Source organism: Trichechus manatus, unplaced genomic scaffold, assembly GCF_000243295.1.
Source record: "Trichechus manatus latirostris isolate Lorelei unplaced genomic scaffold, TriManLat1.0 scaffold00225, whole genome shotgun sequence".
Taxonomy (NCBI): Eukaryota; Metazoa; Chordata; class Mammalia; order Sirenia; family Trichechidae; genus Trichechus; species Trichechus manatus.
The window spans coordinates 1,456,275-1,475,276 of NW_004444161.1; the positions used below are offsets into that span (position 1 = coordinate 1,456,275).

Consider the following 19,002-nt stretch of genomic DNA (forward strand, 5'->3'; position numbering starts at 1 on the left):
GAAGCCTGAGTGAATCTGAAACAGCTGGGATGACCATGGGTACCTTTGTCTTCTGCTTAAAAGGGAATTCACAGCCTCCAGAGGGAGGGTACTGGAAAGGATTCTTGGACCAGGATATACTAAGAACTCATTCCAGGCATTTCATGCTCAGAAAAAGTAGATTTTTAGATGACCTTCTTGGGGTTATCTTCAATACCTCAAATAGCTGATATTTTTCTGCTGAGTATATAGCATTTTCAATAAATTTATTTTTCTCATTACACCCACTCCTCGCTTATTGACATGGTTAAGTTCCAAAGACCAGATTGTTACGTATAAACTGACATGTGAAAATGGAGGATGATCACATCAGATCACAAAATGGAGGATGACTGTATCATTACATAAGTGTCAAACCACTGAGAATCATCGCCCAGCCAAGTTGACACATAACCTTAACGATCACAGCCAATGTTACTCTCACCTCGCATCTCGGCATTCATTAATGCCAGACATACATCATCAATGGGCAAAATAGTTGGTTAGTAGATTTTTTACTCTTGTTGTAAATGCAAAATGTCAGATAACAAGATAGTTGATAAGTGAGGAGGACTAGGTGTATTTAAGTCTGGCAAATCACAACATTATCTTATCCTAATGATGGGGAAGAAACAACTCTTCTTGTGTTGAAACTGGAGGGAAAGAACCCGAGACTTAAAACTTGTCATATCTAGAAGGTCTGTAGCTGATCATGATTATTCTGCAAGATACATAGAGATCTTCAGAAAATTATAGTGCAGATGGGTACCTCTTTTAAAAATACCGAATGGTGTACGTGAAAATTCAAATCAGCAAATACTAGTTAACTATTTACACAACTCTGGCATTTATTGGGAGGCTGTTTTGTAATGGAAATCTGCTTTTTATTTAGATGATTAAGTGTTCAAAAATATGATACAGCCAATTTTTTAGGAAGATGTTCATTAATTTTAGTATTATTCAGTATAATACAGGATAGACCCATATTATATACTATATTTTATCAGTCTGTCCTGTAAAACTGAACTTGGAATTTTGCTTATTTGGTTAAGGAGGAGTGACATTTTGATTCATCAGAAACCTAGTAAAATCTTTCCAGTCAGTGGTTAACACGTAGCACCCACTTAAGTACTTGTAATTGTAGCAGATGGAAGTTTTGAGAGAAAACAAAAGGAGTAACCATTAGCTTTTATGCAGTAGGTAGATCTCCATAGTCTATGGTTTCAGCGTACAGTTCCTAAGGTAAGTTTGGATCAAACCGGTTTACTGTGTATTGCTCCGACTTGGACTAGTGGTTACCCTACCAAAGTCTAATATATAGTACAACAGTTGCTAACCGGGATTCTTTTTGGTACAGCAGTTACTGTGATGTCAGCCATGCTGTTGTCTCCATTCTGGTACCTTTTGGTTTATATCCTGGTAGGGTTTTTAAAAAAAAAAGAATAGGAATCCCTCCTAAAAGTGAGTCTTTTTCTTTCGGCAGATAATTCTTCTTAGCAGAAAGTCATATTTTACTTGTGCACCTTACTGATAAGCCACACCCAGAGCTTGTATAGATTTTTTGTATTTACATGAAGTTACCTAAAGATGGGAGCGCTGGTGACACGGTGGTTAAAGCACTCGGCTGCTAACTGAAATGTTGGTGGCTTGAATCCACCAGCTGCTCCGCAGGAGAAAGATGTGGCAGTCTGCTTCCGTAAAGATTATAGCCTTGGGAACCCTATTGGGGCAGTTTTACTCTGTCCTTAGGGTCACTCTGAGTTGGAATCAACTCAGTGGTAGTGAGTTTTTGGTTTTGGTTACCTAAAGATATGCCCTTCTCCATTTTCATTTTCTGCCCTAGTTGGTAACAGGGGCATTTCCCCTGGATACCAAAAAAAGACACACACTCATTGCCTTCGTGTCAATTCTGACTCATAGCAACCCTATACGACAGAGTAGAACTGCCCCATAGGGTTTCCAAGGAGCGGCTAGTAGATTCAAACTGCCAACCTTTTGGTTAGTAGCCGACCTCTTCACTACTGCATAACTATTGCCCTTGGATAGTGACCTTACATCTCTTCCTAGTTTGCCAGTCTTAAAATCTGCTTGGAATAAAGTCCTTTTTCATAAGGGATGACATCCTAGATATTCAAGGGCTGTGAGGTCTCTGTTTGATCTTAGGTTTACCCATTTTATGCCATGATTAAGCTCAAACAAATTACTTGGCCCTCACCTTTCCCCCCATGCCCAGCAGGGTCACTGACTCCCAATGCGGTCAAGTTTCAGTCCTCTGAAAAGGAGCAAGCCTTGGTGGTCTTCAGGCAGCACAGAATGGCAGCAGGGGAAGGATTAGCTTAGAATCCATCTCAAGATAACCAGACATAAACAGGGGTACTGAGGCCAGAGCACACCATACTGCCAGTCTTAACTCTGCCACATGTTGGTGAGCTTCCACAGGCACCCTGTTTTTTCTGAACTTCAGTCCCTGCTATATTTTTACCAACTCCTTTCTTGCTCTCTTTGCCCAGTTTCTTCTGCTCCTTCTAGATGAGTAAGTGTAGGTAGAGGAAGGATGTTGCTGTGATTTTTCTAATTTAAAGACGCTGTTGATCAAGAGGGTTTTTAAATCACCATCTGAAATTTGGCTTGTTATACTTTTAAGTTCTGTGGCTCCTGAAGCATGATAAGCAAATAATGTGTGTATTGTTCAGGAGTGGCCATTTCCTACAGCTAAATAATAATTTCTCAAGAGATCATGTGACTGTACATAAACTTTTCATTAAGAGCTTAGTTTTCTAGGGTTTACCCATGATTTCAAATCCAGACAAGTCTGTGTTGCTTTCATTTGCTCTTAGGACTGTTTTTTTAAACCCCTTTGGATGCATATCATTTCTACCAAGGCATGACTATCTTGGAAAAATATTATACATAATGCAGGACTTTATGTGTGTGTGTGTGTGTGTGTATGGCTTTATAAAGTGTAAAGTGGATAATGAATAGTCTGACCTGATCCAATAATCCATGATTACTATCTGATGATAAATGGTTATATTTTTCGGTACATTTCCACCTATATGAACATGCTGATCATGGAAGATTATTTACTGATACCCTTTTCCATTTCTAGTCGAGTGAGTCATTGATTTGGGCTGTAGAGTAAATCAGCTGGTGCTTATGACGGTATCCTAGTACCAGTGAGTCATAAAGTCATCTCCGGATTCTTCTTCACTCTCAGGAAGGACTACTGAGTTTTCCTTCTCAGGGGAGTTAAGTATTACACTGCTTCATAGCCATTCTTTGAATCATGTAACATTAAGATTTGACATGATTATTCTTAATTGACTTGAGGTTAGACAGACAATTCTTATATTTAGTTTTGCTTTCAGATTTAATGACATGCAGTTTTTAAGAAGTGAGCAAATTTCAATTTTTCTGGTGACTATTATACAGCATTTTTTTTGTCAAGTTATCTTTTTAAAAATTTTTTTATTGCACTTTAGATGAAGGTTTACAGAACAAATAGTTTCTCTTTAAACAGTTAGTACACATATTGTTTTATGACAGTGGTTAACAACCCCACGACATATCATATGGCATTATTAAGAGCACAGTACTGTGCAGAGAATATAAAGGCATGTGTTCTGTTCTCTTGCTGAGTTTATAGGGTATTGCCAGAAAGGTTCTATCTGATCCAAACGCCTCTCTCCTAGTTCTTATTCTCCATTCTCTATCTTTCCCTTTTCTTCTCAAAGTATCTCTCACAAGCAAAGGAGATATTTTAGAATTCATTCATTCATTTAGTAAATATTTTTTGAGGAATTACTGCATGCCAGGGTAAACATTGGCAATGCAATGGTGCATCGAATAGACACCGCCCTTGCCCTTTCACAGAACTTGCAGTGTGGTGCAGGTGTCGGCAACTACGGCTTACAGCCTGTGGGCCAAATCCGGCCTGCTTCCTCTTTTTGTAAATAAAGTTTTATTGACATACAGCCATGTCCATCAACAGTGGACTTGAGTAATTGTGACAGAGACCCTTTGGTCTGCAGTGCCCAAAATGCTGTTTGGCCCTTTACAGAAATATTAGCTGACCCATGCGTAATGATGGAGGACTAAGTGAATTATAAACTCTCCTGAGAACAGTGGGCCACCAGTAAAATGTTTTAAGTGGGGAAAGTAGTATGTTCATGTTTTAATTTTAGAGAAGTCACTATGGCTGCTGGCTAGGAAAAAATAATAACGGGAAGCAATAAGTACACACAGTAGGATAAGAAGAAGCACTAAAGTATAGTAGTTAAGAGCATGGACTCTTTTTCTTTTTTTCATTGTGCTTTAGGTGGAGGTTTACAGCTCAAGTTAATTTCTCATACAAAAATTTATACACATATTGTTATGTGACACTAGTTGCAATCCCTATAATGTGACAGTACACTCCCTGTTTCCACCTGAGTTTCCTCTGTCCATCCAACCAGCTCCTGTCCATTTGTGCCTTCTCATTCTGCCTCCAGACAGGAGCTGCCCATTTGGTCTCATGTATCTGCTAGAACTAAGAAGCACACTCTTCACAAGTATTTTATGTTTTGTAGTCCAGTCTAATCTTTGAAGAGTGGGCCTCGGGAATGGTTTTAGTTCTGGGTTAACGGAGCGTCCAGGGGGTATGGCTTCGAGGGTTCTTCCAGTCTCAGTCAGACCATTAAGTCTGGTCATTTTACGTGAATTTGAGTGCTGCACCTCAGTTTTCTCCTGCTCCGTCAGGGACTCTCTGTTGTGTACCCTGTCAGAGTGGTCACTGGTGGTAGCCAGGTACCATCTAGTTCTTCTGGTCTCAGGCTAGTGGAGTCTCTGGTTTATGTGGCCCTTTTGTCTCCTGCGCAGATATTTTCCTTGTGTGTTTGGTGTTCTTCATTCTCCTTTGCTCCAGGTGGGTTGGTACCAATTGATGCATCTTAGATGGCCGCTTGCAAGCTTTTAAGACCCCAGATGCCACTTACCAAAGTGAGATGCAGAACATTTTCTTAATAAACGTTGTTATGCCAATTTGACCTAGATGTCCCCTGAAACCATGGTCACCAGACCCCTGCCCTGCTACTCTGTCCCTCGAAGTGTTTGGTTGTGTTCAGGAAACTTCTTAGCTGTTGGTCTAGTCCAGTTGTACTGACTTCCCCTGTAGTGTGTGTTGTCCTTCCCTTCACCTAAGATAATTCTTTTCTCCTGTCTAGTTAGTGAATTCTCCCCTTCCTTCCTCCCCACCCTCATAACCATCAAAGAATTCTTCTGCGTTTAAACCTTTTCTTGAATTCTTATAATAGTGGTCTCATACAATATTTGTCCTTTTACGACTGACTAATTTAACTCAGCGTAACGCCTTCCAGATTCATCCATGTTGTGAGATGTTTTGCAGATTCATAATTGTTCTTTATTATTGCATAGTATTCCATTGTGTGTATGGCCCATAATTTGTTTATCCGTTTGTTGATGTGCACTTAGGTTGTTTCCATCTTTTTGCTATTGTGAACAGTGCTGCAGTGAACATGGGTGTGCATATATCTATTCATGTGATGCTGTCATTTCTCTAAGATATATTCCAAGGAGTGGGATTACTGAATCGTATGGTACTTCTATTTCTAGCTTTTTAAGGAAGCGCCAAATGGATTTCCAAAGTGGTTGTACCATTTTACATTCCCACCAGTGGTGTATAAGTGTTCTCTTCACAACCTCTCCAACATTTATTAGTTCGTGTTTTTTGGATTACTGCTATCCTTGTTGGGATGACATGTAAGAGCACGGACCCTTAAGCCAGACTTCCTGGGTTCAAATTTGGCTGTACCCACTTGCTGATTCTGACCTCGGATAACTTCTTTGTCAGTTTTTCGTCTGTGAAATAGAAATGGTAATCATTGTTGTTAGGTGCCGTTGAGGTGGTTCTGTCTCATAGCGACCCCATGTACAACAGAATGAAGCACTGCCCAGTCCTGTGCCATCCTCACAGTTACTGCTATGTTTGAGCCCATTGTTTCGGCCACTGTCTCAATCTGTCTTGTTGAGGGTCTTCCTCTTTTTTGCTGACCCTTTACTTTACCAAGCACGATGTCCTTCTCCAGGAACTGGTACCTCCTGATAACATGTCCAAAATACATGAGACAAAAGTCCTCGCTTCTAAGGAACATTCTGGCTGTATTTCTTCCAAGACAGATTTGTTCGCTGTTGGCAATCCATGGTATAGTCAATATTCTTCTCCAACACCACAATTCAAAGGTGTCGATTCTTCTTTGGTCTTCCTTATTCATTGTCCAGCTTTTGCATGCATATGAGGCAAGTGAAAATACTATAGCTTGGGTCAGGTGAACTTTAGTCCTCAGAGGGACATCTTTGCTTTTTAACACTTTAAAGAGGTTTTTTGCAGCAGATTTGCCAAATGGTAATCATAATTTATGATTTTAAATAATTTATGAGATTAAACAAATTAATATATGCAAAGCACTTAGAACATAGTGTTTACAGTTGTGACGATTATTATATTGTAGTAAGCCTGTTAAGAGGTGAGGGTGGCCTGAACTCAGGCAAAGTAAGTGAGGAAAATAGAGAGAAACGTCCAGATGCAGGAACTACAAAGGTGATAAGAATTGATGGGAATTAGTGATTGACTGGATGTCAGGAGAGGAGATAAAAGACAGCAAGAAGTTGGGGATGATGTGCAGGTTTTGGACCTGATCAATTGAGTGAATGGTGGTTTCAGTCTCTGAGACAGGGCTGACAGTCAGCCCCGCAGGTTGGGATGTGAAGTAGATGATAAGTTCAGTTGTGGGTATGTTAAATTTAGATACCAGAGACATGTAAGTACAAGTGTTCAGAAGACAGTTGATTGTAAGGCCTGGAGATCAGAATTGTCATGTGAGTTGTAGAATGGATGTAGGAGGTATCAGTCTTAACTGGTCACTAAACTTGGAAGAGAATGAGACAACCTCAGATGAGGGTGGAATGACAAGAAGGCTTCTAACAGAATCCTAAGGAACACCAACAGTTAAAGATTGGACAGAGAATCCTGAAGTCACCAGAAAAGATCAAAACAAGTTTTGAAGGAAGATAAGCATGAAGTTTGCATCCATTAAAAATTCTCTTATATATGTGCTTATATATGTTAATAAACGTGTATAACATCTCTAGAAGAATTCACAAAAAACTGGTAGCTGTGGTTGTCCCTACAGAAGAGAAGGCAGTAAAACTTGCTTTTCATTATATACCCTTTTGGATCCTTTGAATTTGTGTCTTATGCTTATATTCCTAAATAAATAGATATGTTTTAAAATTATTTCTAGAACTCTCTAAAATCAGTCCTTTAGCCAATACTTAGCAAAACTTCAACTAAATTAAAACCTGAATCAACTGGCTTTTCTGTAGAGATTTTCATCTCTGAATAAATGACAGCAACTGGTTTTTTTTGGTTTAGATAACAAGCTACATGACAACATCACACCTGTAACCTTTTATATTCTTTGTAAAACAAAGTTTTTAACCTTGCTTTTAGGGATAGTTCTAACACTGTGGAAACAATTTGGTCCGATGTTGCTAATTCTATTATTAAGCTGTTAAGGAACCGTGTAGTCTTCGTGTGCAGTGAAGTGGTAGACCAGTTAGCCCGTTCTGCAGTTGCTCTGGTTCACCTTGCCTCTTACCCAGCTATGCACACTCCATAATCCCCTCATCTAATTATAGCGAGTGGCTTTCCCTTTAAGCCAGTGGTTCTTAAGCTTGGAAGCATATTCAGATCACCTGGGGAGCTTTTAAAAATCCGGTTGCCCAGACCAGTTAGATCAAAATTTCTGAGGGTGGGGCACAGACATCAGTATTTTTTTAAGCCACCAAGGTGATATTAATGTTGAGAAACTCTGCTCTGTGCGAATAATGGTACTGGTTTAGCCAAACACTTCCCATTTAATATCAGAAGTAACAGCACTCAGGATTTCTGACTGAAAGGTCTGCATGGTGATGAGTTAGGGTCCAGATGGAAGAGGGAGGCACCCCTTACCAAATACCCTCACGCAGAATCTGTGTTTACTTGTGCCACCTCTGGAATGGGGCAGACGAGGTGTATCAGTTTGCTAGGGCTGCCAGAACAAGGTACCACAAACTGGGTGGCTTATACACCAGATGTTTATCCTCCTGCAGTTCTGGAGGCTAGAAGTCTGAATTCAAGGGCTCAGCAGGGCTATGCTGTCTGAGTTCTCTAGTGCTGTTGTCACAAAAAAAATACCACAAAGTGGGGGCTTTAAAGAATAGAAATGTCCTTCCTCACAGCTCTGGAGGCTAGAAGTCCAAATCAGGACATCCACTCTTGGGGAGGTCCCTCCTTGTTGGTAGCCCTGGGTATTCCTTAGCTTGTAGATGGTTTCTCACCTGGTCTCCTCCCCCAGTGTGTGTGTCTCTCTGTGTCTGTACTCCCCTTTGTAAGACACCATTCAGAAGTGACCACTGGGTTTGTTATTGTTATTGTCAGTTGCTGTTAAGTTGGCTCCGATTCGTGGCAACCTTATATATAACAGAATGAAACATTACCTGGTCCTGCTCCAAGTTATCTGTCAGGTTTTCTTTGGCTGGTTTTTGGAAGTAGATTGCCAGGTCTTTCTTCCTAGTCTGTCTTATACTCTGGAAGCTCTGCTGAAACCTGTCCACCATGGGTGACCCTGCCTACATTTGAAATATCAGTGGTATAGCTTCCAGAATCATAGCACACGCAAGCCACCGCAGTACCACAAACTGACAGACAGGTTAGGTTTAGGGTTAGGATCCACCCTTCTCTTGTTTGGCCTCATTAACATAACAGAAGAAAAGCCCCTCCTCCCAAATAGGGACATATTCGCAGGCACAGGGGTTAGAATGTCACCATATTTTTTTTGGTGGGGAGGGACACAATTCAATCCATAACACATGCTCTCTGTGAAGGCTGTAGTGGAAGATCGTTCTGTGTCTCTTCTTGTTCCTGGCAGCCCCAAGTGTTCCTTGGCCCCATTCTCTGTCTCTGTCTTCACTTGGCCATCTTCCCTCGGTGTCTGTCTCTCTGTGTCTCTTCTCTTCTTACAAGGACACCAGTCATATTGGATTAGGGCCCACCCTTCTCCTCTGTGACCTCCTGTTAACTAATTACATCTGCAAAGACACTATTGCCAAGTAAGTCACATTCACAGGTACCAAGTCTTAGGAATTGAACATGTTTTTGGGGGATACATATTCAACCCATAACAGTAGGTATTGGGTATGGTCGAAAAGACGGAGCTGATCTAGTTACAGTTAGTTTTTAGGTTCTTTTTTATAGTTCTGAATTCAGCTAAACTCTCACTGAGTAAAAAATACTGAATTGGGACCATTGAGTGCACATCTCCACCTTGTTCCTCTGTCATTTGAGGCGTGGAGCCAGCCTACCGACATCTAATACCACTGCCGCCATATTGCTGTATCATTGACAGAAAGTTATATTTATCATACACAAGATGACTGGGAAAAACACGCACTGTACAACATGACCTATTTTTAAGTGTCCATTTTAATCAAAGATCCTAGAACCTCACTACTTCTAACCCTTAACAATTTGCTTTATTAACAAATCATTGTTAAAGAGTTAGATTTATAAGGGGAATAAGTAAAAAATGTGTCCTTTCATTTATTTTGTAGTGGTGAGGTGAGGAAATAGCCTATTTCTTAGTATTGCTAATAGAAAGTCCTGATTAATGGCCTGGTTCTGTTTTGGGTTTTAAACCATTTTATGATTACCTCAGCCTCTTTTTTTTTTTTTTAACATAAAAATTGGTATCATAAACTCTGCTGTGGTGGTTTGCTCTCATGTACTCATTGTATATCCCCCTCCCTTTCATATAGGAAGACAGAGATGTCAATAACCCCATGCCTAACCGAGGAGGCAATGGATTAGCTCCCGGGGATGACAGATTCAGACCTGTGGTACCATGGCCTCATGTTGAAGGAGTAGAAGTGGACTTAGAGTCTATTAGAAGAAAAAACAAGGCCAAAAATGAACAAGAGCACCGTGCTGGTGGAGATTCCCAGAAAGACATAATGCAGAGGCAGTATCTCACATTTAAGCCTCAGACATTCACCTACCATGATCCTGTGCTACGCCCCGGGATCCTCGGAAACTTTGAACCCAAAGAACCTGAGCCTCACGGAGTGGTTGGTGGCCCTGGAGAGAAAGCCAAGCCGTTGGTTTTGGGACCAGAATTCAAACCTGCTGTTCAAGCCAGCATTAAAGAGTTTGGATTTAACATGGTGGCAAGTGACATGATCTCACTGGACCGCAGCGTCAGTGACTTGCGTCAAGAAGAGTAAGCACACACCCTCTCCTTTCTAAAATCGTGGCAACTATTGTTTTGATAGATATTTATATTTAGTTACACATTGTTAGAATGGAGAAAATATTCATGCCTTTATTTCAAGGAAATAAGAGGATCTATGGTCAGCAAACAGGTCAGAAGGGGAAGGTCCCTCCTTTTCTGCCATCATAGTATGGGCACCACATATAGAAGCCTTGGGTCTTCTATGTCAGTACTACTCAAAACATGGTCCCCAGGCTGGGCCGATCTGTGCAGTGTTTGTTACCAAATGAAAATGAGCTTGAACCAGAATGTGAATCAATCAGCAACACCATTAAACACTTAGTTCAGCTGACAAGCTATTTAATAGCAAGGCTTTCTTGATGTGTTGAGTTTCATTCTGGAGCAAGCTTCTTATTTTCTTGTGGAACAATAACAAATAGCAACACTGCTCTAGATGTCTCTTATAGAATTAACTAGGTATTTGTGTTTTCTTTATTCTTTTCCCCTCAATACCAAAACTAGAAATTCAGACTCTTCAGTGTATGTGAAAGGAGCACTCAACCAGGTAAAACCCTGGCCTAAACCTTCAAATTCCTTTCATATAGTTTTATTTTAATATGAAGGATTTCCAGCTCTTAACTTTTGATAGATGGTGATTATTGAATGAACGCAGAGTTTTTCTCTTTCTTTTTATTCAGTAACCAGTTCTACTACTACAGGATCTAAAGAGCTTACATTAATCTGAATGCAAATTTAATTCACTAAATTACTAGAAAACTCTAAATGTATTCCTGATGATGCATTATCAGCATAATCCTCATTTTAAAAGGTTAACACAGCTCACACGCACACCAGCATGCTTTCTGACCGCTGAGTCAAATTCCATGCCTAATATGGCGCCACTAATAGGTTTTTGGCATTCATGTAGTTATTGGTAAAGGTGAGAGGAGATGAATGAAATATGCTGAGAAAGTAGGAGTGGAAATACAGAACCATGACGGTGAGAGGCATAACCTCCTGTTACACAGAGAAGGGAGAGAGTGTCTCAAGGGGCTGCAGAGGAAGAATCTTGGTGCATTTTATTCCTAATCGAAGTAGAGACTTGCCTAGTCATAAGGTTGCCAGATTTAGCAAGAAAAATACAGGATGCTTAGTTAAATTCGAAATTCAGATAAGCACCAAGATAAATTTTAATATAAGTATGTCCTAAGTATTGCATGGGGTATACTTATACTAAAAAAAAAGGAAAGAAAGAAAAGAAAAAAGAAGTTTTAGAATAAATACGTCCCATATGTTGCATGGGGTATACTTTAAAAAAAAAAAAAGGAAATTTTAGCATAAGTATGTCCCATATATTGCACAGAGGTATACTTAAAAACAAACAAAACCTGTTTGTTGCTTATCTGAAATTCACGTTTAACCAAATGTCCTGTATTTTATCTGACAACCCTCCTAGCCAAGGGGTGAGGGTGGCTGTTATGGTTAGCACTGCCTTGTGAGTATCCTTTGTAATCTGTAACAGAATCTGTAGTGCTTCATCAGGAGTGTGTACCAGGCATATTTCCCAGTCATCTTACATATAGTACGCGGTCATCCTACTGATCTCTGTTACAAAAGGTGCTTTGAGAAGCTGTTGGTGGCATTCTTATCACCATAATGGGGGAGAAGGGAAGGGAAAGGGAGAGTCTAACATTTATGGACTTCCTACACATGCCAGGACTTGGTATAAGTTATCTTAGTTAATTGTCAGCAACCAAACTGAGAGTTATTGCCTATGTGTGTAAAGTCTGGGGCTCACAGAGTTTTGATGTATTTGCATTTACGCAGCTAAATGGCAGAGCTGCAATTCAGCTCTAGGTGGTTTGGCTTGAAAGCCGCTTCTCTTTCCACCACACCACAGCTCAAGGTATGTCTTCCAGGATAATACGCCTGCAGCGCACCTGTTACAATCAGAACGTGAGCTTAGCAGTGTGGAAAGATCCTGAACAGTTAGCATGTGAACTGTTTATAGAAGTTTGTCACTTAAAACTCCAGTGTAAATCTAGCTAGCTTTTTGACATAAGAAATATGCTAAGAACTGTAAAAAGAAAATCCAGTGACATGCAAGGTACAGAGCAGTGAACAGGTTTTAGAGTCATCCTCTGTGCTTCCCTCTTCTTCACGCCTCATGGCCAGTCTACCAGCAAGGCCTTTGGTTTCCACCACTAAAGTGTATCTCCCATCAGTCCATTTCTTTCATCTGCACTGCCACCACCGAGTCCAAACGGCTGTCCTCATCTCTGTCGGAATCCTGCAAGAGCCTCCCTGCTGGTCTCTGCATTTCTACTCTTGCCTCCTACCTGCTGTTACTCACAGAAGTCAGTGTGATCTTTTAAAAACACAGATCTAGCCTCTCTAAAGCCATTCTGTGCCTTCCCATTGCACATTAAACAAAGCTCAGACCGCCTGCCTGCAGTGGTCTCCATGCTCTGACGCTTCCCCGCCTGGCCAGCCTCCTCTTGCTGCAGTACCCGCGTCCTCTGGGTTCCTGTGCACGTGCCCGCTGTGCCTTCTTCTTGGGGCTGGCTCCTTCCCATCCTTTAGGTCTCAGCTGGACCTCTGTAAGCATGCTGTCTAATTTGGTAATGCCGCGCTTCGCTATTCCTCATTTCATTCATAGCCTTTATTTATCACATGATGTCATTAGACACCGTTTTATTTAGTTGCTTGGTGGCTGTCTTTCTCACTAGATGATAAGCTCCTGAGAGCAAGGACTGTGTGTTTTCTTCATGACACTCACGGTGTGGCGCCTGGGAGCTCGGTAGCACCTCCTCAGTAAAGATCTGTTGAGAGAATGAATGTCAGAATGAGTCAATGGAGTCTGCCAGAGTTCACGCCTTGGCTTCATTGCCAGGTTTGCGATCTTAGGCCGGTTACTTAACCTGTCTAACCCTCAGCTACTTGATCCTCAAAACGAGTCTAATAATACCTCTCTCTCAGGATCGGCATTAGAATTAAATGACATAATAGACTAAAAGTGTCTGTTACAGGCCTGGTGGTTAGAAAGGTAAGGGTTATTGACTGTTTTTATTGCTGTGGTAGTTCTTGCGGGTCCTGTACCTTGTTATGAAAATTTGGATGTTTTCAGTTACTATTTAACTTTGATGTCCCTGTTACTGTCCGGAAAACGTAAACATCACACACGGCCTTATATGCATCATCTTGCTTCTGCTCATACCTTCCATGACGGCAAAGCCATCACCTCTCCTCTGAAAATTTTAGGCACACCTGTTGGCATGTGAACCTCCTCTCTGAATCCTCCTTGCTCTCCTGCAGCCTTTCCTGAGATCTTTCTTTCTCCCTTTCTCCTGTCTTCCACCCCACCCTTCTCCCCCTTCCCTCCCCCTTCCCTCACTCACCTTTTTTCTCTTTTCTTTCTTCCTTCTTTCATGCCTTGCATAAGCGAGTCTTTTTCATGTTCTTTTCTCCTGCACAGCTGGAGCAGTACCTGGAAAGAGGATGTTGCACGTCTCTCTCTCTCTCTCATCTCTCTAAGTATTGTGTCTCTCTAAAAAAGTACCTGAGGCTGCCTTAGCAAACGCTTCTAAGCCCCTCTTTGAAATCCTATACTAGAGAGAAAACTCTTTTTTTGTAAAATCCTCCAAAATGCTCAGACATAATTCTCAGAAACTTTTTTAAAAACTGGATTCTTTCTCACTACTCCTTAAAAAATGAGGTAGATTTTATTCCTCTTTAAACACTTCAGGGTATAAACCATTGCCGTCTAGTTGATTTGGACTCATAGCAACTCTGTGGGACAGAGTAGAGCTGCCCATTAGTGTTTCCAAGGCTGTATTCTTTAAGGAAGCAGATTGCCACATCGTTCTTACATGCGGCGGCTGGTGGGTTCAAACTGCCAAGTACTTAACCACTGCGCCACCAGGGTTCCCAAAAACGTAGCGTATAACAAATAATTTTTCACCCCTGGACACCCTTTTAACTCAGTATTGAAGTCACTCCTGAGGTTCACCCTTCAGCCAAAGATTAGACAGGCCCATAATACAAAAGGAGGGTAAACGGGCACATCAGCCCAGGGGCAAAGACGAGAAGGCAGGAGGGGACCGGAAAGCTGGTAATGGGGAACCCAAGGTCGAGAAGGGGAGAGTGTTGACATGTCGTGGGCTTGGCAACCAATATCACAAAACAATATATATATTAATTGTTTAATGAGAAACTAATTTGCTCTGTAAACCTTCATCTAAAGTACAATAAAAAAATAATTTTTAAGTTATTGATAAGTTAGAATGTAGATAATCTTAAGAATTTTCTCTTTAAAAAAGCCAACAATAAATAAGACACCCCCTAAATATTGTATAGTATCCAATACGCATATTGGCACTCTTCAGAATTTACGAGCGAACACACCACACATCCGTATCACACACACCCACGCATGCCTCATGGAGAATGTGCGGCAGAGCCCATCAGCGGCTGGCTGAGTTATTACTTGTTCTTTTGACTCTGTTAGTCCTATAAATGAGCCGTCTGCAAAGTTTAGAAGCCAAGCTTTGGGCTGTTTGTCCCGCTGTGATATCTGACCCTGTGGTTAACTTGTTCATTCTTGTGGCTGTTCCGTAGAGGCTTCTCAGATGAATCTTGTCTTCCCTAGAAGCAGGACAGAACGGCCCAGCTGCCAGCATGACTCATACTTATGTATGTTGTCGCTTTGAATTACACTCCCTGAGTAATTTACTGGCTGTTGATTGCTTGTTAGAGGGTGAGTAACAGTATTTTGAATGAGCTGGCTGCTTCCTTCTTTTTTTAGAGACTTGAGCCAAGAATGACCACACCTGCCTTCACACTTATTTTCTATAAAAAACGTGTAGGATTTTCTTTATAGCTCAACAGATATTAATTGATTACCTTCAGTGTACAAGGCATTGTGCTAGGTACTCTAGGGGATGCAACAGTGGGAAAATACCATCCCTGCTTTCAAGGAGCTTACCGTCTACTCAGGGGAGAAAGGAGGGACCATAATCTAAAGCAGAATATAAAGCCATACAAAAGGTGTGAGCAAAGTGATGTGGTGCAAGGAGTGACAGGCCACGTCACATTACAGGGGACTCAGAAAGGGTTTGTGGACGGGACTCTGGGGATGAACCCGGAACGATGAGTAGGGTTTTTCTAGGAAGATGTTATGAAGGTGGAAGAAATGAGGGTAGGCATTGGCTAGGAGGAAAGCGCAGCCCTGGTGGCGTAGTGGTTGAGAGCTACTGCAGCTGCTAACCCAAAGGTCCGCAGTTCAAATTCACCAGCCGCTCCTTGGAAACCCTATGGGGCAGTTCTACTCTGTCCTATAGGGTCGCTATGAGTCAGAACCGACAGCACCTAACAACAACACCAAAGAGGAAAGCAAGTGATATAGTTTGCTTGGATCTGAAAGTGCGTATAGAGAAATGAAGCTGGTAATAGGCAGGGTCACATTTGGAAGACCTTAGTACCATCCACAAAGTCTATACTGAATTTAAGGAGCCCTGGTGGCAGTGGTTAAGGGCTCAGCTGGCAACCGAAAGGTCGGTGGTTCAAAGCCACCAGCCCGCTCCGCAGAAGTATGTGGCAATCTGCTTCCGTAAAGGTTACAGCCTTGGAAACCCTATGGGGCAGTTCTACTCTGTTCTATAGGGTCGCTATGCATTGGAGTTGACTCGATGGCAACAGGTAGTCAAAGAAGAGCCACTGAAGGTTTGTGAAGAGAGCTTTAGGAATATCAGCCTGGCAGAGGTGTCTAGAGTGGATTAGGGTTGGAGACTCGCTAGAGTCGCAGCTTCAGTAGAGGTGGTGATTGTTGTCGTTAGCTGCCATGGGGTCAGCCTCTGACTCATGGAAATCCCATGCACAGCAGAACAAAACACTGCCCGGTCTGGACCATTGTGATCCATAGGGTTTTCTTTAGCTGATTTAGCTGACCTTTTTTCCCAGTCAATCTTAGTCTGGAAGTGCTGCATTGACTGGGAGTTGAACCTGGGTCTCCCTCATGAAAGGCTAGAATTCTGCCACTGACCCACCACTGCCTCAGAGGTTACAGAACCAAAAAAGAGGGCTCAAAGTAAGAGAACAGAAGAATCAAAATCAGTAGGCCTTGGCCGCTGATTGAGTGGAAGGAGGAATCAAAGATAATTCCAAGGCTTTGAAACTCAGGGACACAGAGAAAAATGGTGCCATTAACAGAAACATGGTGGTTGAGACAGAACAAGCCTGCTTTGCCCAAAGCTCATTTACCTAAACCAGTTTGCTCCCTGGCATGAGGTGAATTCAGGCAGAGCCAGTCAGGCTGAGGAGGCTGTTTGCACGGAGAGTTGGAAAGTTCTGTCTGTGGATATGCTAGGTTTTGTTCTCATGAAGTTCAGGATTTTATTGTCTTGACTGTGAACTGTTGATGCAAACACATGAAAATTATTCTTGCCCTTTTTCTGCCCAAGAAGGCAGACAATCAGAGGTATATAATCCAGGCTGTTTTGTTTCAAACAAATGAATAAAAATATTTTGACTTGTTAAGCAATTTCATCTGTTTCTAATATTTAACCTTTCCTCCCACCTACACACCTCTTGCAGTTCTGTTTTGTAGAAAGCTATCTTGGTTGCATTTACAAAGTGAAATAATAGACATAAAAGTGCTTTGAAATCTCTAAGAGCTATGCAGATGTTAATATGGTTAATTGTTAATAACTTCTTTAAGCTTGTCTGTGGGAATTAGAGGTTTGGTTTTTTTTTTTAAAGATATTTTACATTTACATTCATGCCTCATACACCAGACAATTCTCTTCTTACCTGGTTCCAAAGTCAGTAACTGGTTTTTATACTCTAAGCCCTGGGTAAGTGCTCCGCTGTTAACCAAGAGGTTGGTGGTTCGAACCCACCAGGTGCTGCATGGGAGAAAGATGCGGCAGCAGTCTGCTTCCTTGAAGATCTGCAGCCTTGGAAACCCTGTGGGGCAGTTCTGCTCTGTTACTACAAGTCATTATGAGTCGGAATCGACTCGATGGCAGTGAGTGTGGTTTTGGTAATTTTATTTAAGATGAATTGTGATTGTGAGCTTTTTTCTTTCTCCATCTATGTTACAGGCTGTCTTTGATACCTACCACGTTGTTTAGAACATAGAATATATAAAAAATATATTTTTAATTTGTGTCTACATATCATGAGCCATAGGTTTCAGTAAGAGCTAACTAAAGCCCTAAGGAGCTGCTCATAAGAGATTAAAACCAATTTTTAGAGTAATATATGAATCATAGATACACAGATAGATGTGAATCATGGGTATGTTTATGTAGTTCAGTACTTTTCCCAGTTTCTGTTCGCAGTGTACGTGATGGTTCTCCATGACCCCATCCAGACTACACCGATGACTAGTCACTGTCCTCTGCTACAAGATGACCAATCCCTCACAAAAAAAGGGCCTCTGGCAATAGACCCAGACCTGCCACAGTGCAGTGTGGATGTGAAGGAAGCGCCCTCCCCTCAGGGAGTTGACACAACGCCCCCTGGTAGTTTAACACCTTAGACCGTTAATGCAGCCAGGACCGTTAAACGCCGCTGCTTTTCTTCAGTGTGGTTTCTTTAAGGCAGATTAACGCTTGTGTGTTTGGTAAAGAGGGAGATGTATCAGTTCAATGTGGAAGTCCTGGCAGTTCCTAGATTTCACCCACACATTAGTGTTTGGAAGTTGTCAGGGGCAAGGCTTCTCACAATTTAGGAGACAGCCATAACTGTCTGTGAAGACCTGCGGGAGAAAAAGCTGGCAACCCTGCAGTGTTTCTCTTTAGTGTTAAGAAGCGGTGGATGTGGAGCCTTGAAGACCCAATCCGCTGTGGTAAGCTGTCTGGGAAAGCTCCAAGTGCAGACAGAGAAGCCAAAAGCTATCTTCCCCTCTGCTAAAGAAGATTGATGAATGAAAAAGGCTATCCCTAGATGGTACTTTTAATTTTGGTGAAGCTGGTCTATATTAGAAGCAGTTGTCTCCAAGGACCTGCTTCCCAAAACAGAAAGCACAGGCCTCCTGGATTTTAAAGCGGCCGAGGATGGTCTGTGATGTAAAGTGCAGATGTCAGTGGCGTTTTAACTGTGCTGATTGACGTTGCTTTGGTTAGGGCAGTAGTTTTCCAAGTTCCCTGAGTTTTGAGTGGTCTGGCCCTATCCCTATTTTTCCATAAATTCTTTTCTGTTTTCAGTGCATGTTATGGATTGGATTGTGCCCTCCAAAAATGTGTGTGGAAGTCATAACTCCTCTACCTGTGCAGGAGCCCTGGTGGCACAGTGCTTAAGAGCTCGGCTGCTAACCAAAAGGTCGGCAGTTCGAATCCTCTGTCTGCTCCTTGGGAACCTTATGGAGCAGTTCTACTCTGCCCTGTAGGGTTTGTTTTGGTTTTTCGGTATACATGTGCATGTAATCCTTTTGAAGATAGGACTTTCTTTGTTGTGTTAATGAGGCCATATTAGTGTAGGGTGTGTCCTAAACCTAATCACTTCTGAGTTATAAACAGAGCAGATTAGATCCAGATGCAAGCACAGATGGGGTAGACAGACTCTGTCTGATAATGGAGGCAGATAATTCTACAAGCCCAGAACTCCGAGGACTGCCAGCTACTATGTGGCACAGTGGTTAAGAGCTTGGCTGCTAACCAAAAGGTCAGCAGTTTGAATC

The 19,002-nt window shown here is 41.8% G+C and overlaps 1 protein-coding gene across 3 annotated transcripts in view; it reads left to right on the forward strand.

The window, feature by feature from the left end:
• Positions 1–19,002, forward strand: part of GALNT7 (polypeptide N-acetylgalactosaminyltransferase 7) — a 157,440-nt gene that overhangs the window by 74,433 nt on the left and 64,005 nt on the right. For all 3 annotated transcript variants that reach the window (XM_004388953.1, XM_023742920.1, XM_023742921.1), the window contains exon 2: positions 9,871–10,331. In XM_004388953.1, the coding sequence (XP_004389010.1) occupies positions 9,871–10,331 (461 nt within the window). The remainder of the gene's footprint in view (positions 1–9,870; positions 10,332–19,002) is intronic.